Source organism: Esox lucius, chromosome 23, assembly GCF_011004845.1.
Source record: "Esox lucius isolate fEsoLuc1 chromosome 23, fEsoLuc1.pri, whole genome shotgun sequence".
NCBI lineage: Eukaryota > Metazoa > Chordata > Actinopteri > Esociformes > Esocidae > Esox > Esox lucius.
The window spans coordinates 348743-369812 of NC_047591.1; the positions used below are offsets into that span (position 1 = coordinate 348743).

At 40.4% G+C, this 21070-nt stretch overlaps 2 protein-coding genes across 3 annotated transcripts in view; one reads left to right on the top strand and one right to left on the bottom strand.

The window, feature by feature from the left end:
- kcnd2 (potassium voltage-gated channel, Shal-related subfamily, member 2) overlaps window positions 1–21070 on the top strand; it is a 432971-nt gene that overhangs the window by 225329 nt on the left and 186572 nt on the right. The gene's annotated exons all lie outside the window — the stretch shown is intronic.
- LOC117592771 lies at window positions 1120–2753 on the bottom strand. The gene is made up of 2 exons (XM_034290162.1): window positions 2231–2753; window positions 1120–1731 (listed from the first exon to the last, which is right to left on the bottom strand). Exons 1-2 carry the CDS (start codon window positions 2407–2409, stop codon window positions 1182–1184), a joined length of 729 nt encoding a protein of 242 aa, XP_034146053.1. The 5' UTR covers window positions 2410–2753; the 3' UTR covers window positions 1120–1181.

Here is a 21070-nt window from a genome sequence, read left to right on the forward strand (position 1 = left end):
GTGATGATCTTTTATCTGGAGGTATCGCCCATTAGGAGTGATTAGCGCCTGCCTGGCCAGCACGTTTGGTCTACTTTGAGATGTGTTTAAGATATGTGTGCTTCTTCCATAATTAAAAACCAATGGAAAATACAGTTGCCAGATTTTTATATTGTTCTGTTAGCAATTTGTTTAGTTTAATTAACCTGTTATCTTAGGTGCAAATAAAGTCAATTTCCGCCTAAAATGATGTACCCAAATCTAAATGCTTGTAGCTCATGACCTGAGTATAGTAGAAACATTTATTTGGTACCATTTGAAAGGAGACACTCTGTAGTTTGCAGGAATTATAAATTAATGCAGGAAAGTATAACACAATAGATTTGGCAGAAGATAAAACAAACCAAAAACATACGTTTTTTGTTTTTTTAATTTTTATCATCATGTTTGAAATGCAGTGGGAAGGCCATGCATTGAGATAGGAGGCTGGAGACACTTCAAGTAGTGTCCCTTAGAAGGCAGGAGACTGTAGGTAAAGTTTTAGGCAGCTACATTGAATGACCATAGAGCTGCAGAATATTCTGTAAGAGGACTCCCAAGTGTCCTTCCCGAGTGTCCCCAAATCTACCCAAGTGGCCAAATTGGATAAATGATTAAATTCCAAGCATATGACAACAGAGATTATTCAAAAATACAAGTGTAATAACAAATAAGGTTTACACACTCCCAGAAATGTCATACATGGTGGATCATTGGTTTCTCTTCATAAAGGTACTGACAGGAGGCCCAACGAGAACGCTGATCCAATGCCCCCCAAAATAAGTGAACGATTTACAATAAGGGCTAAGTTAGAAGCCAACACTGATCTAATGTCAAAAGTGCAAACAGCAAACCACAGCAAACAAAAAGTGAAAAAAAAACTTTGTACACATTGAGGGTCCAGATCACCCAAGTCAACCCTCTACATAATGTTATGCTGCTGATGCCAAGTACCATAAAAGTATCTTTCTGTTGTAAAGCACAGGGTGACACCACAAGTTGTGCAGGTAATAGGTGACTTTTTATGGCACAGGGTACAACGGCGCCTTCCAACTGTACCCTTTTGGCATTGAGGCACATTCAGGTCTGCAACCAGATACTTTGGTATGTGCGCACCACTGGAGGCAGGTCCTGGGGCAGGAGTGCTAGAGGAGGCAGGAATGCTAGAGGAGCACAATCCCCATGTAAATGACCAGTGATATGTAGGAGTACATGTCATTGATGGAAATGGTCTTCCATGCCTCTTTTTTTCCAGCTTGCTTTTTAGTCCCATACTTGTTGGTGTTCGACACCAGCGTCGCAAGAACAAAGGTAGTAATAAACAGCTGGAACAGATGGAGGGGGCTGTATGTCCCAGTCATGTCCAGCTGAGGTCCAGGCTGCCTTTTAGGCCTGAATGTGGGTGGACGTGGCTCCACATCCTCCTCCAGTACTGTGTGCCAACGGTCCTCTCCCTCAGTGGGGGTGTCAGCTGGTGCACTGGCCCGTCTTTGTCTCTGGGCTGGTCTCTTCACACCTCTGGATGGCCGGACGGGGGTAGGTGTGGATGACATCGGACCTGGAGTGATTTTGGAGACAAAAGGTGTGCTTGTTGTAGACCCAGAAACAATGGCAGATGTAGATGCTCCTGAAGTAGTGAGGGCAGGACTGCTTGATTGTGGTTGTCTCTTTGCAGCCGGCTCCCAGAAATCATCCGAGTCTGAGTCGCTTCCACTGTTAAAAAAAATAAAATTTAGATTTGACTAGAATTACATATGGGGACAAATACTACAATTATATATTGGGACAACAACATGTTATAGCCATATAACAAATGTGTGTGTGTGTGTATATATATATATATATATATATATATATATATTCTAATTTAAACTTTATTTCAACAAGGCATGCAGACTGAGACTAAGATCTCTTTTACAACTGGGCCCAAAACAGGACGGAAAAAACCCCAGACAAAACAAGACGCTCACATATAGCACAGGACAAAGAACAGTTCTTTCAATCTGTATTTATATAACTTTTTATATGAAAGTTTAGCTGAAATATATATTTGTGTATGTGTTTATTTGTACTGTAATTGTATATTTGTAATATATACATATTACTACACTTACTACCCAAATAAAAATATTTTTCAGGTGTACACAAGCATATACACGTACACACATACATATGAACATACATATAAAGAACAATAATTTATTTTACTCACCAATCTAAAACGGGATCCTTTCCTTCCAAGAACAATTCTTCCTCGCCAGAATCAAAACTTTGTTCACTAAGAGAGTCCTTGTCTAGCTCTCGGTCACTCTCTCGCTGAATCTCCTCAAAAATCTCCTCCAAGTATGTGTACTTGGTCTTGGATTTTGCTTTCCCACTTTTAGGAGCCATGTTCAAATTCGAAATGTTTAAAATTATCGAAATAACAAGAAGAAGTAACTACTAAGTACTAGCAACAATGTGCGTAACGAAAATACTAGCGCGCTCTGATGCTCTCTCAATTCGAAATGATGCAGGGGTGTCTGGTTGAGCACACCTCTAGATTCCAGCCCATTCTTCCCACAGTGCACATTCCCACATCACAAGAAAGGCCAGCTCATTGGCTATCTAGCTAGCTATGTTTCAAATTAATTGGTCGTCATTGGAGGAAGATATTGTCCTTCAAGTTTGTCTTGGTCCATCTTATTGGTGCGTAACGTGAGGCGCGCTACTAGGGTTTACTGAGGTATTGCGCAGCCAATAAGAAAACTCAATCGGTTTATGAAGCAATACATGTTTTGATTATTCTTTTGAACAAGTTTTATTTAACAGAAATTACAGACTGGACAAATAGGTTATCCAGTAAAAATCACTTAATTTTGTCCCTTGGTTGACAACTGTTCTAAATTCTGTTTAACATTATTTAAAGAAATTACTTAAACATGCACAACCATTTCTAGGGTTTATGGTGTGAAAAGGGAAAAACATCCAGTATGCGGCAGTCCTGTGGGCGAAAATGCCTTGTTGATGCTAGAGGTCAGAGGAGAATGGGCCGACTGATTCAAGCTGATAGAAGAGCAACTTTGACTGAAATAATCACTCGTTACAACCTAAGTATGCAGCAAAGCATTTGTGAAGCCACAACACACACAACCTTGAGGCGGATGGGCTACAACAGCAGAAGAACCCACCGGGTACCACTCATCTCCACTACAAATAGGAAAAAGAGGCTACAATTTGCATGAGCTCACCAAAATTGGACAGTTGAAGACTGGAAGAATGTTGCCTGGTCTCAAATTCTGTTGAGACATTCAGATGGTAGAGTCAGAATTTGGCGTAAACAGAATGAAAACATGGATCCATCATGCCTTGTTACCACTGTGCAGGCTGGTGGTGGTGGTGTAATGGTGTGGGGGATGTTTTCTTGGCACACTTTAGGCCCCTTAGTGCCAATTGGGCATTGTTTCTGACCATGTCCATCCTTTTATGACCACCATGTACCCATCTTCTGATGGCTACTTCCAGCAGGATAATGCACCATGTCACAAAGCTCGAATCATTTCACATTGGTTTCTTGAACATGACAATGAGTTCACTGTACTGAAATGGCCCCCACAGTCACCAGATCTCAACCCAATAGAGCATCTTTGGGATGTGGTGGAAACGGGAGCTTCGTGCCCTGGATGTGCATCCCACAAATCTCCATCAACTGCAAGATGCTATCCTATCAATATGGGCCAACATTTCTAAAGAATGCTTTCAGCACCTTGTTGAATCAATGCCACGTAGAATTAAGGCAGTTCTGAAGGCGAAAGGGGGTCAAACACAGTATTAGTATGGTGTTCCTAATAATCCTTTAGGTGAGTGTATATGAGCTGCACTAAAAGCAGCACAATTGAGGGAGAGAAAAGCATTGAAATGCCATTAATAGATTTATGGGAATGAACTTTGTAAAATACATATAAGCGTTAAAGATAACATTTTCTGAATTTTCTAATTCTGACAATCTTTAGGCCAGCGGATAAGGCCTTGCTGGCCCTAACGGCCCACCACTGCTCAAATGGTTTAAGGAAACCGATTGCCTTGAACCATTTGAGTATGCTACGTCCTTAGTTTATGAGTATAGGCAACTGGCTCTATTATAATTACCTTTATTTAAATAAATTAAGTTAAAATATGTACAGTAGATAAGTGGAGCTGACTCAACCATATTGATGCAAAATACTTGAATCAATGTGTAAATGTCACTCATATGTAATGTGTTTAAATACTCAAACCCTTTCTGGAAATAACTTATTCTTAAGTTAAATGTTAGTAATAATTTTTGTTGTACCAACTCAATACCAAAAAACTGCAAGTCAAATGGTTTAAAGAAACCGATTGCCTTGATACGCTGAAGTTGCAGTAACACAAGATTAACATAAGAAAACTCAATCGGTTTATGAAGCAATACATGTTTTGATTATTCTTTTGAACAAGTTTTATTTAACAGAAATTACAGACTGGACAAATAGGTTATCCAGTAAAAATCACTTAATTTTGTCCCTTGGTTGACAACTGTTCTAAATTCTGTTTAACATTATTTAAAGAAATTACTTAAACATTGTTCTAACAATCTTTTAGTGTGCTAAAAAAAAATGTATCACTAATCACAACATCTGTGAAAAGGATATACTGTAAAATCTTAATTCGTAAACAGTGGAGATTCTACATTAATGTGCTAATGCAGCTCCGGAAAAAATTAAGAGACCTCTGCAAAATTATCAGTTCCTCTAGTTTTACTATTCATAGGTATGTGTTTCAGTAAAATTAACAGTTTTATTCTATAAACTACTGACAACATTACTCCCAAATTCCCCCCAAAAATATTGTCATTTAGAGTATTTATTTGTAAAAACTGGCCAAAATAACCAAAAAAGAAGAAAACACATTTTCAACTACAAAATACTAATGTTTTAACTTACGAAGAGTTCAGAAATAAATATTTGGTGTAATAACCCAGATTTTTATTCACAGCTTTCATCTTTCTTGGCATGCTCTCCACCAGTCTGTCACATTGCCGTTGGGCGACTATATGCCACTCCTGGCACAAAAATTCAAGTAGCTCGGCTTTGTTTGATGGCTTGTGACCATCCATCTTCCTCTTGATCAAATTCCAGAGGTTTTCAATGGGGTTCAGGTCTGGAGATTGGGCTGGCCATGACAGGGTCTTGATCTGGTGGTCCTCCATCCACACCTTGCCTGACCTGGCTGTGTGGCATGGAGCATTGTCTTGCTGGATTTATTTATTTTCAGAGTTGGGGAACATTGTCAGAGCAGAAGTGAGAAGGCTTTCTTCCAGGATAACCTTGTACTTGGCTTGATTCATGGATCCTTCACAAAGACAAATCTGCTCCATTCCAGCCTTGCTGAAGCATCCCAAGATCATCACCGATCCTCCACCAAATTTCACAGTGGGTGCGAGACACTGGCTTGTAGGCCTCTCCAGGTCTTCGTCAAACAATTAGACAACCAGGTGTTGGGCAAAGCTGACTTCAGCGCTGCCCCTAGGAGCCTGTTTCAAACCGTCCTCGCCGTGCACTTCACCATAGCTGCTGTTTGCCATTCCTTTTTGTTGGTCACTTGATGTCATCCTATGGTTGTTGAGTAAAATTTGAATGAGTTGGCGGTCATCTCGCTCAGTGAACATTCGTTTTAGCCCTCTGCCAGTCTGTAGCTTTGTTGTACGCGATGTCTGTTGCTTGACCTTGTACTTATGAATCGCCATCTTTGAAATTTTCAGGATGGAAGCAACCTGACGCTCTCTGTAACCCTCTGCCAGTAAATCCAGAATTGAACCCTTCTTTTCCTCACTCAAAGCTTTTCTTTTCAACTCTTTTGTCATGCTGAATAGTTATATTTTTGTTCAAATTACGTAGCTCCTTTAATATAGCCCCTTTAAAATGTCCAAATAAACAGTCAAAAAATAAGAATGTCAGTTTGGTTGAGAATTTTGGTTTGAGCTTCTTTCCATCATCAAGGTTTAGCAGCACCACCTGAATTAAACAAGGAAGTTTCTCAACTTCTTGGGGTAGCTAAAATGGAGGGCATACACTAGTCCAAACAGCACTACCAGAGGATCCAACAGACATAAAAACATGTTCCTTGAGGATGATCGATACGTAAAGTGGTTTGAAGGGCACCACTACAGACAGGTCATCTTCATCAACCACTGCTACCAGTGCCACGGGACTCTCTTAAAAATTGTGGAGCTCATCCTAATATAAACAAAATAAAGCCATTTGTAATGTGCTAAGAGAATTTTCCAATGTAGTCAAAGACGCAAACGTACAAAGATGCATTGTCCTGTTTGACATCCTTCTCCATTTTTTCAGTTTTGTCCTGTAGTTGCCTGTTTTGAATGCCAGGCAGTTGAATGCTAGAAAGTTTGTTTTCCCATGTAAATTGCTTACTGACAAATGTAAATTGTCAGTAAGCAGAAAGGAATGTTCTACTTAATCTAAAACCTACCAAATTATGACCAATTAAAAAAAGCTCACTGTAACAAAACCTGAAAGACACAGAATCGATCACATCAGTTCCATTATTACCCCTTTCTGGGAGAACAGTGCAGGCCATCTGTCCCTGAAGTCCTTAATGCTGGGTTCTTGGTTTACCACCTCCTGTCATCTGTAGGCAAACGTGTGAGCCATTTTGTCTGTGATGTCAGTAGTTAATGTAGGGTATAATGTGTAAGAATGGTGATTTATGATAGCAGGTTGATGTAACAGGTTGATGTAACAGGTGGGCGGGACATCCTGTTTGTAGGGTGGGACTTCTGGTATGATGTATGTTAGGGTGGGACTTCCTGTATGAAGTGTGTACGGGCGGGAATTCAGGAGTGACTTATGCATGTCCGGTGACTTTGTGATTACATTAATGTGTCAGTGTTTGATGTTTTACAACGCCTGAACAAACTAGTGTTATAACAGGAGGGTTATGTTTGATGATTAACAAATGGGGCTTAGGGTTCCGGAATGTTAAATTCACAGGCAATAAACAAGTGTTGTGTCAGCGGTAAGCTGTTTGATGTTCAACAAATGGTGTTCGTCAGATCTAAAACCCCCAGTGTTTAAACTTCAGACAAGTGGTGCAACAGATGGCCTACAACTGGTGGTTGTTAACCTTTCATGATATTTAAATCACGCAGACATCGGTGATGGTCATTCAGTCTTGCCTGAGCAAACTTACCTACACAATACAAAACATGGAGGATTGTGCGGCGATCAATGTTTTGGGTGAAACAACGGTGAAAGCTAACATCTTAAACATAGCTCAGCGATTTGGTAAGAAATTACAGATGGACCGCAGAGACACAATCAACATGCCAGCCCCGAAGGAACCGATGCAGAGTTTAACCTGAATCCATCAACTACACCAGGATATGTTGGCACAGGAATGATTATATGATGGTTGGATCGGTGGATACATTTACAACCCAGAGCATTTTATGAATTACCAGAAGGCCATGTGTTTAAGGCTGGTGTGACCGATCAAATGGTTTTTAATGCCGGGTTATGGGCCACCTTTCGAAAAGTGTTTTATTTGGGGCCAAAACAAGGCCCACATAATACAGTAGATGTACTGTTTAAAGTTATCGAGGGGTTAAAAAATATGACTCTGTTAGATTGGAGCTATTTCCGGAAAATGTCAGCGGGGTAGATTGTGACTGCGGGCGGATCGACTGATGTAAGACCCTGAAGCCCCGCCTTAAGCTAACAAAGACCTCAACACAGCATAAAAACAGACAGACTGCCTGAGACTATCAAGCAGTCGGGAAGAATTTACGAAACATGTCTCAAGAATACAACCATGCGGTGATTGAAGAACCCAAGGCCGAGGACTGGCTGTGTGACACCTGGGATGACAACGCTGAAGCCTTCTACCGAACCCCTGACCCAGACAGCTCAATTCCACCAGCATACCCTGCAAGAAACTACCACTGGATTGATCGGATTGGTGATCAGCTAGGTCCTCTTAATCTGCCATACATTTCAAATGCTAACAAGAGTTATCACAAAATGGACAAACACCTTGTACCAAAAGTTTTAAAGATCATCAAAGCAACAATGGGTATGATTCTGGAAAACGGTGTTGGGTCTATTCTACACAAAGCATGCATCGAATGTGAAGTGGAACAACCGAGCCAGACATGACATTCATGTCTCGAACCAACTGAGTATTTTTTTGAGGCCCATTATGATGACATTGTGGCGACAGTTTTAACACTGCGACTGAAACATGTGTTGGTCAAGGCTTTGCATCGGGTTTTTGCGCACCTATGACTGGTGTTCACAAGGCCGCTGAGAACTTTCTGCAGGAGCTCAAGTTGGAGCCGAACATCACACAGAGACTGAGTGAGAACAGGGATGAATACATGTTGTATGCGACGCAGCGGCGTCATGGTGTGATGAAAGCATAGAGTCGGTTATCTAAGGCCAGGGTAGCTTCAGTTCTCATGTTAACATGTATATAAACAAAGACTATGAGAAATCTGAATGTTTGTGTAACTTTTCTGAATATCTTGGTTGTGTAATTCCGAAAACACAAATAAAATTATGTTAAACATGTATTAATTCTCATTATTGCTCGAACACTCTACGATGTCTGAACAGGTTATGAAAAGTATTTACTACGACCTGGCAAACCCTGGTACTTATGTGGGTAGAGAGGGTTTGAAAAGAGTATACTTGGAAAAAACCGGGGAGATCCTAAAGAATGGTGAGGCCGATGACTAGCTGCTCGCCCAGGATGCATACACGCTACACAGGCCTGTAGCTATACATTTTAAAAGAAATAGAGTTATTGTTCATGATATAAATTCACAATTTCAGCTGGATTTGGTTGACATGAGTGCTTACAGTGTGGAAAACGATAACATGAAATTTATGTTAACATGCATAGATGTATTAAACAAATACGCATGGATTCGCGTGCTGAGAAATAAAAGTGCTATCGAGGTAAAGCGAGCATTTGAAGGCATTAAAAGAAGGAAGAACACAGCAAAAAGTTCAAACGGACAAGGGGAAGGAGTTTTTTAATTCACATTTTGAAATGTTAATGAAGAAGTACAACATAAAACATTTTGCTACAGGAAATGATGTCAAAGCGAGTATCGTTGAGAGATTTAATAAAACACAGCTGCCAACACTCATCGCAATGTTGAAGTTATTCCGGATTTAGTTCACGGATACAACCCTAGCTACCATCGGTCTATTAAGATGAAGCCTGCTGACGTTTGTGAAGAAAATGTTAGATTAGTTCTCAAGAACCTGTGTGGTACAACATTAACGATAAATGGTAATCAAAACTACAAGTTCCAGGTTGGGGATACTGTGAGACTCTCATAGCTGAGAGGTGCGTTTACAAAAGGCTATGAAAAAGGGTACACAAATGAATATTTTACAATAACACAATGTATTCCTCAATGTATATAGAATAAAATATTATGATGGTGATGTGATAGTTGGGACCTTTTATGAACAGGAATTGCTGAAAATAATCGTGGCTAAGGATAAAACTTTTAAAGTGGAAGCAGTTTTGAACGAGAAAGTACAGAAAGGGAAGAAAATATGTCTTATGAAATGGCTTGGTTGGCTTGAGAAATTCAACAGCTGGATACCATCGGAACAAGTGGTTGACCTTGAAACTGGATAAAACTCCAGGATTTTCAGGATCACGTCATTTACATTGACTGCGATCAGCATGGGTGACGGTCGTTTCTACATAACGCTGCCCAGTAACTCATCGAGACATGTCTATCCAAGCAAGTTTGTGCTATACCACAAAATGTGCCAAAGGTATAGATTTGTAAGGTGACTGGGAAGTATCTTTGATAGAATTCCAATACCCGCATACGTGGAAGACTTTTACATGGGGTGAAAACGCATTTGAACTACATGACTTGAATAACGACAAAACTTGGAAATATGAACTTAACACCGGTTATTACAGCAGCATAGTAAAACTAGTGACCAACAGATCAACAGTTATATAAAATCACATGGTGTATGGGCGGGGTACAATGAATTTAAAAATAGAATGTTTCTAAAAGGTGAGCCCCAGTTTAGTTTGAAATTTAGTGCAAAACTGGAACAGATATTGGGCTTAAAACCAAGCGTGCAGTGGTATGCCCCATGGTACGGGACTTTCCCCACAGATATTCTGTCTGGGTTTAACACCCTATACATCTACACAGATATAATTGATTATCAACGTGTTGGTGACAGTCATGTCCCACTGCTGCAAACTGTACATATCCCTGGGAACTTGATAAGTTGTCACAGTGACTTACGACAAGCCACACTACGTACCTCTTAGTAAGAGCCAGTTTGATGAGATCTGTATTGAAGCAAAATCTGATCAAAACCAGCTGGTTTCATTTGTAGTGGGTAAGGTGATTGCAAAATTACACTTCAGACCCATCAAACTTTCCTTTAGAATTTTAGATGCAGCCTCAGAAACTCTACGATGATCCTCAAAGGTATGTTGAATACTATTCAACACAGGCCGGTAACGGTTTACCGGGGTATCATGGTAGCGCTGCAATGTATGGGGCTGGTGTAGGGGGCCTTTTCCGGATGGCAATACCTTTGTTGAAACGAGGGTTCTCAAAAGCAAAACCACATCTGAAGAATGCGGCTAGGAATATAGTTGGCGATGTTGTCAACAGTGTTATGTCACGACAAACAAAACAGCAGGATGGTTCTGGATTGATGGTTATGACTCTGGGTTTTAGAAAGAGACCACCAGGTAGGAGGAGCCTAACCAAGAGTAAAAAACGCAAGAATGAGACAAAAACAAGAGCCGCGGTTAAAAGAGGACATACACCCCGGAGGACACTCAAAGGGAACACGGCAAAGCTGCTTAAGAATATATTTTAGAAAGATGGCACTCCTACACCGTATGTCTGGTGAATGTAAGAAAACAGAGTTGGATTTATTCACAGTTCCATTCACACAGACATCTATCCAGAAAAATACTTACGTTGAAATACCGACCCTATCAGCAATATCAGACGCAGCCTCTCTGGAGTTCTTTATTGCCGGGAATGACGAAGACTACGTTGATCTAAACAATACTTTGTTGTACCTACGTGTAAAAGTCACTTAACGTGTAAAAGTCACTTAACCGGATGGAACTAACATTGATGCCAGAGCACGTGTTGGGGTTATCAACTACCCTATTTTCACAAGTGGATGTCTCCTTGGGTGATCGTTTAATTAGTCAGAGTAGCAACACATACCCCTACAGAGCCGTTATAGACAGCATTCTGAATTATGGATGTGATACATTAAAGACACAGTTTTCAGCTGGTTTGTCTTACAAGGATGCCGCAGGTCACATGGATGTTACGGACCCTGCAGGCGAGAACGATGGACTTACAAAAAGGGCTGCCTATTCAGCGGATAGTACAACATTTGAAATGATTGGCCCTGTTCATAGCGATATCTTCTTTCAAGAGAAACTTATGTTAAACGGCATTGACATAAAGGTTAGGATGGTGTGCGGTAAAGATGAGTTCTGCCTTATGGGGGTCGAGGATGTGCGTTATCGTTTGAATATATTATCAGTGTCACTATTTGTCAAGAAAGTGTCTGTTTCGCCAGCCGTGAAAATTAGACACGCTCAAGCCTTACTCTCAACCAATGCCAAGTACCCAATTGAAAGAGTGTGTATATAGACAGTTAGTTTACCGGCTGGGGGTCGCGTTTGCAACCAGGAAAACCTATTTTTAGGACCTCTACCAAAATGTATTGTAATCGGATTGGTGGACAATGACAGTTTTACAGGAAGTTACACTTTTTTTTCCCTCATTTAATTTCAAACATTATAATTTGGAGTTTATGGCTATGTATGTAGATGGTCAGCAATTTCCTAGCAAACCATTCCAACCAAATTATACAACAGGGTCAGCAGTGCGTGAATTTTACCAATTGGCCTTAGGTCAAAGAAAGCTTTGGTTGGTTGAAAACCAGTTGGTGGGTGTATGGCTAAATCATCCATTGTGTCACCAGAAGTTGCGTCTTACAAGCGCATTTGGAATAGTTGTAAAAGGCATGTTGAGACATGCCATGGCCTCTAAAAACACCCCCCACCCCAACGGTCTTCTATCATCAGCAATTTTATTGGTTGCTGTCACACTTTTAACAAGATCCAACATGGTGGTCAGCAATTTCCTAGCAAACCATTCCCACCAAATTATACAACAGGGTCAGCAGTGCGTGAATTTTACCAATTGGCCTTAGCTTCAGGAAAACACCTAAAGGACCAAGCCTTGGCTATTGACAGGTCGGACTTCTTACACGTCTATGCCCTTTATGCATTCAACTGCGCACCCGATGAGGAGTGTGGTCAGCACCTATCCTTGATCAAGTCAGGGAATGTATGACTTGAGATGAGGTTCAGACAACCACTATCCCACACAATTAATTTAGATGTTTATTCATTCTTTGACTCCATTATCGAAGTGTCAAACCGGCGACAAGTCATGGTTGACTACTATTAGGAAAACAGTGTGGAAATGAATACCGCAGAGTTGACTAGTGTGGTGAACCAATTTTCATCTAGGACCCATTTCTATGGGTTGTTGGCAAGCGACCAACTACCTAGAGGGCCAGTCCGAGATGTTGCATCGATGATGATTGTTAATACACACCCAAGCAATCAACCCGGGGAGCACTGGCTGGCTATTTACATAACAGACGATGGTATTGGAAGGTTTTATGACAGTTTTGGAAACCCCCCGGATTTTACATATTTTCCCAATTTTCCCAAGCCTTTCTAAAAAAATATGAGAATGTGGAATACAGTTCAAAACAAGTATAGGACATGGTTTCAACCCTGTGTGAGCAACATTGTGTGTTCTTTCTCTATCTAATGACAAAAGGTCTGAGTTATAAAGATGGTATGTCTTTTTATGTTGATGATTTATGAGAAAATGATGTCCTAGTCACAAAGTTTGTAGCTAAAACGTACCAGAGTAAGCTTGATAAGCAAATGTTTAATTGCATACAACATGATCAATTTTGTGAAATGTATAATTTGTGCCATGGTTGTTGAAGAAATAGAAATGCAAATCACGTGTTTGTCAACTTTGTTATTCAAAAATAAAACCATTTGTAAAACCACATCAATGTTTACATAGTATTTTTCATACAACATTTATTCAAGGTAAAACATATACTTTGACAATGGATCACAAATGATAAAAAAGCATGAAATAAAAACACATTAAAAAGGATGCCATTTTGTGGGGTCCTGGGTAGGGGGTTCAAAGAAAGCTTTGGTTGGTTGAAAACCAGTTGGTGGGTGTATGGCTAAATCATCCATTGTGTCACCAGAAGTTTGTTTATACAAATAAATGTTACGTCTTACAAGCGCATTTGGAATAGTTGTAAAAGGCATGTTGAGACATGCCATGGCCTCTAAAAACACCCCCCACCCCAACGGTCTTCTATCATCAGCAATTTTATTGGTTGTTGTCACACTTTTAACAAGATCCAACATGTGGGAACCCCTGATTATCTCTCCTTTGAAAACAAATTCATCATTTGAATTCCATGAAGTCAAATCTTTGGACCGGTGCATTCTATTAAGAATATATTCAACATTCTTTCTACGCCTCGCAGGCACATTATCCAAAATTTCATCAACAAGGTCAACATTTCGGTCAACAGTTTGCTTAGTCTCAGCCACATTTAATACATCAGACCCAGTCTCAGACCCAGGTAGACTTAAAGTCAGTGAGTTTGTATCAAGCTCCCCCTGTCGCACAACAGTCAAAAATCTTTGTAAAATGGCAGAGTATCTTTTAGCTTTCTCATGTAAATCCATATCAGGCTTCAACAGTATATTGCGAATCGATGAGTCCAAATCATTTTCAACAGATTGTCTTACATCGGTGCAAGTCGTTTTGGATTCCCGCAGTTTTTCTAACTGATGTTGTGGCACCAGAAACATTTTCTGCGCATGATCCATGTTGTTTAACTGTGTCTCGATGCAATTAGACCGGTTAGGAAGGGAACGGCAACGCTTAGTAACGGCAGTAGAAAACCTCCAGATTGGTTGATGGTTTTTCTTTTCCTTGCGACTGATGTGTTCTTTCTAGATATGTATATAATTTTGTTCTTTTGTCTTTTTACTTTTCGGAGCTGCGATTCTGTTGAGGGTATATTTCCAGGCCTTAGATTAAGCGCTATTTCACAGAGTGATAGAATGAGGTCGGTGGATGCTGATTCTAAAATAACTTTTCGTTGACTTGCCGGTGCCTTAAATATCATCTTCAAAAGTGGTAGATTTCTACGAATGCGTTTAGACATGATCAAACTTTCTTAGGAACATATCCCCTGAAAACAGCCCTGTTCTCAGACGGTAGTCTTCTGGTGTTGTAGCTTTAAAGTCAATAAGTAAATAACCAAAAGGCGGATGTGCTGCATCTTTAAAACTCTCCATGAAGAATCGAGAAAGACCGGGGTATATCTGTCTGCCTAAAATGCTAATCTGCTGATTGTCGCGGTGGTTTTTAAACAAGATGAGGTAGTGTGTGTTCAAGTTAATAGTTCTACTAGATTTGCCTTTAACAAACAAGTTTTGGACAAGGTAAATTGCACTCAGGTTACGGTGGTGTGAATATTGTGTGAAAACTCTCTCCATCTCCAAACTCTCTGATGCACTTTTCATTAAATCGTCAATAATTAAAAGGTAGTTTTTCTGAATCGGTAGCAGATTGTCATCACACAGTGATGTTGGTAGACCTTCTATAAAATGTATCTCCCTTACTTTCAACAGTTTGTCATACAGCGGTATTTTGAATTTCTTTGGAGAATACAACCTCTGCATTATCCAACAACATCTTCACAAAATATGTTTTACCAGAGTTACTGGGGCCACTAATGACACAGCTGAACGGGTGTTGTAGTCGCGGGTCAAAACCGCTATCCATCCTAGACTGTGGTTTAGTACCCATAAGGCCTTGTGCTGTAATCAGGGAGCAGTACCCGCTTGTTGTACACAACTCTGAAACGCTTAGACACTACTCGGTTTTTCAACGTGAATGTTCTTTTATCTCTAGCAATTGTGTCTGCATTAGCAAGGACATGATCATCATAACTGCCCTCACCTCGTTCAAAGTTATCAACCAGTTGTGTCAGCGTCTCCAAATTAACAAGGGTTGTGTTGTAGCTGTTGAGCGTAATGCCTTTTGCTTTGAGACAGGTCAGAACTTTTATGGTTTTGTAACCGTATGTCTTTGGCCCACCACTAACAAATTAAGCTATGCTGTCACCATCCGGTAACTCATCGGTCAAGTCACCCAAGAATGACCCAATCCCCAAGGCGTGTGACAAAGATCACAGAATCAGTGTCTGTGTAGAGTACACGTCTATCCAACTTTTCCAAGAGTGAATACAACTCGAGTCTAGCATAAGCGGTTGTGAACGCGGCAATACAAATTTTGCCGTTACGTGGTTTGATTGGTGTCTGTTTTGTGTAATGCCACTGTACCATCGCAACAGTGTCCGAGATGAACGAGAAATAACCAACATATATTTCACTGGAAAAAAGGTAGTGGCTAATCTCCTCCGGATCTGTAATAAACATTGTGTTCATAAGGTTAGTCCGCTCACCCATCTTACCCCAAAGACTATTCATTGCCAATTTAGCTAAAGATCACCTAGCACTGTTTACAACAATGTTTTCCTTGTCAAGCTGCACACCCTCCTTTTCATGATATGATCATCAACCACAGATGGCGGGAAGCCACTAGCTTCCTGCTTGTGCTTCAGGAATGTTCTCATGTAATCTGCAAAAAGATCATCTGATTTCCTAGTGAAATCCCAGACTTCAAATATTTCCACAATGCGATATCCTTTCTCAACAGCCTTAACCAGCTCAATAGAAACCCAGGTACCGGTTAAATATCTTTCTGAATCAGTGTGTGAACAATCAGTTACCTGGTTTTCAGACTCTGCACATAATCTACACAAGGGAAAGAACAGTTTACCGCCGACCTTGTTCGGTGGACACACCGTAGCATTAACAATACCAAAGTAGGTGTCTAGTGGTTTGAAATCTCGACAGACTATGTCTGGATGCCCAATTGGATAAGTCTTTGTCTTGTTGCAGAATGTGTAAAGACTACAGTCATCGTTATACTGAATAGTCTCCCCTTCTCGAGCCGTAAACTTCAGATGAATCGCATTAGTACGACTGCCAAACAGAGCATCCTGAGGGTCAGGGCGCTCTGGAGCATCAAAGGTCTTCAAGAAAGCTTTGACATCTGCGGATGTGTTTTTAAGCTGATTCCACTCACACTCCCATATGTATTGAACATGTACGTTGTGTTGTTCTTTCAATGCCTCTAGCTTTGTTAACCATTGCTGGTGCATCAACCCGTACTGAATCTTTGTCACTGGATTGATGCTTGTTGAACAATGACACTTTGGGTGACCGTGCCAGAAACAACATAGAAATTCATAGACCGTGCTGAACCCATCGCGTTCTGCATATCCATCAACGCAGTAGGCACCGATTTTCACTTCACCCTTCTCATCGGAGGCCACATATTCAAGCCACTGGATTGAGCTGTTTGAGAATGTCTTCTGACAACGGTTGTAGTTGTCTGAGGGGACCAATGCAATGGTGTCCTTGGTGAGGAATCGGTTGCAAAAGACTTTCATGCAAGCCGAAGCAATCGTAATTGACCGGAATGGGTCGACACCACCACACTCCAGGAACTCGAGTCTGTAGCGCATACAACCCTTTCTCAAGATGACCACATCATTCACGCAGTAAGCCTTTATTTCATCCTGCATGACAAAGGGGTCTGCGGAAACAGTTGCATACCATTGCAAAAACACATCTTTTTCTTAGGCATCATGGTATTCACACCATAGTAATGCGGTTCCGGATGGGGACCAGCATAGTTCTCATTCTCCTTGATGTTAAACTTGTAAGGACAGTAGCCTTTTTTCGAATCCTTAAAACCCATAGCACGTGGCAAGGCCGACAGCTTCATAGGTAGGAAGCAATGACTATCAATGTATCTCTGATTGAATGTGCTGTCTGTAAAAATCATGAGCTTGCTACCATTAGCAATAAGTGTTGTGCCAATACCATTGTTAGCAAGGTATTGCATCAAGATGTAACCATCGAAACCTTTAGAGTTGTGTGCTATAAATGTGTAGTCATTATATTTCGGTTGCCTAAACTTTTGGAAAAAAGCAGCGACAACCATCTCCGGCTGAACACCACATCTCGTTATCAAAGCTTATCGCGCACACAAAATTTGCAGTGTGTACACCATTCACCGGATTGGCAATTGTCTCGAAATCATAAAATATGTAGCGCTCACTGGGGTCCTCGGGCTTGGAGGGTTTTATAAAACACTGATGATTCATTTCAAACGTCAGATCTACGTTACAATTGGGGCACATGTTAACCATGCACCTGTGTGCTTTATAGTTGGTAATACCAACATTGTAATAATGGCCGCAATCGACACAATATTTATTCTGGTCACACCTGCTAACCCAACGATCCACACTTTTGTGGTGCGTCAAGCGTTTATGCTGGCTATAACAAAAATCTGAATAACATATCCGTTTACAGTCAGGGCACTGCTTTGTGTTACGGAGTTGTGTATGACAATCTTCATGAAGACATACACTACAGCTATGTTTACAACCATGATCATCATGGGTGTTGAAACCGGTATAGCACCAGTCACAGACATAAGACACACCCAGAAAACCCTTCAGATTCATAATGCCATAGAAGTGGTTATCGTGTAAGTACATAAAGACGGTTCTAGGGTGGGTGTCCTCGCTGTTTTGAAACTTGGTAAAGTGACCATCCCGGGTTCAGTGAAAGACAACAATTTTACACCCTGTCATTTCTTCAAACCGAACAATATCTGTGAATGCCACACAATCATCTAAAGCTAAACCAGCGCCCGTATGTAACTCACGACCACTAACCAGGGCCTCAGGATATGTGTACTGCGGGTTCAACATACCCATCAAACAAACAGAAAAACATGTGGAATCATTATTCACAGCCACATATAAATGCCTTCTTTTTTTATTGATAATTTGCTCAATCAACAGTGTTTGAGCTTTACGTCGCGGGGCACCACCCCTCACGGTTTTGACAATTTGTACCACCAGTTCTAGTGATTCATCAATCATAATCTCGGCATACTCTGCATAATACTTTCAAATAAATTACCAAACGTGTGTTCATTATATTCATCCACTCTCATGGTCACATGGTATGGGGTCTATCAGAGATTCACCAATCATTTCAATCTGCAGACAATCACCAGGCCTGTGTACAAAGTCTGAAGCTCTAACAATCAAAGTATCCAAGCCTGCCATAATATTTGCGTAGAATGTGCCAAAATCACCAAATTCACCAGTATTTTGTACATTTATCAACTGTCGTAATTCAACATTGTCAAACGCATTACGTTGTATAACTCTAACATCGGCATCTATGCATTGAGTTTGCATCAGAGATCTCAAAGGAGAGTCACCTAGATCGTGTGAAAAATGGGGGCTACTAAGCTCGGTAAACAAGCCTTGTATTTGAGGATTATTGTGTGCATTGCTGTGTAATAAAGTAATGTTGGGTTCATTTGTATTTTGGGGTGTGATCGATTGATTATGTGTAGAGGTTGTTGGCTGTTCTGTATCTTTCACCATTTCTCTAGCTTAACGTGTAAACAACGATACACTATTCAGGTTAAAATATTCTAACTCAAACACACATTTACATACAGCGCAGTTTTTGATGGGTTGACGGTATTACCTTCAGCTTTCAAGCATGAAACAAAACAATGAAACAAAAATCCCCTCATGCTGTGCAGCCACAAGGTAGGTTGTCCGTACACTGTATCATCACCAGGCTGTCTTCAATCTGTTGGAATAAAGAAGGTTGTACCAAGGTTCAGCTGAATGCATAGTCAATTGTTAATAACACTTTCGAACAACCCTAAACATTTCTGTAAATATCACACAAATACACAAAAAGTATCTGCTCAGGTTTTGTATGATCACAACCGCCCAGTCCAACTGACACAGATGCTGTTCACTTGGTCTAAATACAAATAGGATTAACAAGCGTATACAGGTAATTATACTGATTAAACAATAATGTCAAAAGTCTACTTACCAAGATTTGAAGGCCCACAAATGTGTTTACCAAACACGGCGGGTGTTTAATTCGCTCAAACCTAAACTGGAGATTTAAAACAGGCAATCGTAAAATTGATTTACACATTTAAAAAAAGTTCAAATGTCAGCGTTTGTAATTGCAGCACAATTCAAATAAATTACTTCAAATAAAATAACTTGTACAACAGTAACGATATACTCCGCGCTTGAAACAACAGCTGACTTCTGTGGATGCTGCGGGTTTAATTACGGTCTTTACATCGCAGCCAGGGCACCTCCAGCAAGTCACGCCTCTTAACTTTGTCATTGGTTACATGTCATCGTTCTTCACGTTAGATTCAAATTGTGTTAGAACTATACAGGCTGCAATGATAAAAATTCTGAAATAAACCTAACTATTTAGTTCTGATTATTGTTGCCGTTTGACAACCAAATATATTGATACATCCTGTCTGGTAGAACCGCCATTCTCGTTAGTTTTCGTGGCTCAGCCGTGACATCACGTCATATAATTGTATATATTAACGATAAACTAATCTGCTTATATATAAACGCTGGCGACTGTCACCATATCGCCATTAATCTGTTCAACATTTAACAAACACAAGACCGTAAAACAGCAATCAAAAATCTGATTTCAAGAGTTGGTCATTAGGAGAATGCAGATACTACAGTATTTGTTTTTGTAACCAACGTTGCCTATTATTAAACATTTCTAAAATTTTTATTACACACATACACATGTGCCTAAATCCATGTTTTTATTAATAACAATATTTTAAAACCCAAACCGCGACACAATCCACCTTTGCATAATGTCTGGTTGGCCCTGGCCATGACTCTTCCTTCAAAATAATAGCATTGCTCATGCGATGTTAGTTTGTTGTAGTGCTGTGTTGGACTACAAACCGTGAAATACGGGATGATTTCCAACCTGCATATACTACAGTTTGTAATAGTGGTTATTAAGGGATCATTACTACAGGGCAGATATCATCTTAAGGCCCATCTCTTGTTTAAATGAAAAATGGGCTGAAACTATCCAAAATCATAAGTCCCTACTCCCCTTCTTTATATCTTACACAAAAAGCGTGTCTCTCACGTGTAACTCTGTGCTTGTGGAAAAATACCATGTTACACCCACATTGTAAAACATGGAAGTTTACATCAGGGGACCATGGCACCCTTTTGTTGAAACACCAAACAACTTACCGCTGACACAACACTTATTTATTGCCTGGGAATTTAACATTCCGGAACCCTAAGCCCCATTTGTTAATCATCAAACATAACCCTCCTGTTATAACACTAGTCTGTTTTACTCATCATGCGTTGTAAAACATCAAACACTGACACATCAATGGAATCATAAATTACAAATTCACCGGACATGCGTACGTCACTCCTGAAGTCCCGCCCGTACACACATCATACAGGAAGTCCCACCCTTACATGCATCATACAGGAAGTCCCACCCTACAAACCGGATGTCCCGCCCACCTGTCACATCAATATGGAAGCTCCACCCTCCAGGGCCATAAATTACCATTCTGACACATTATACCCTACATTAACTACTTATGTCCCTTAAGTTTGCTCAGAATCAACTTTTTGTGGCTCACATGGTACTCAGAATTCCCCTTTTCTAGCTGCAGCTCTGTGTCATATGAAAATCTAGGAATTGGAATGTTCTCTGGTCACTGTTGTGTTCAAGATGACACAGACTCAGGAGATAATCGGATTATATTGTCATTTGATGCCAATTACACACAGTCCTCAGATTCAGGTGAAAGAAAATTAGATTATGGTGTTTTAGTGGCACTGATCAAAAGCGGATTTGTTTGCTGGTGGATCACCTT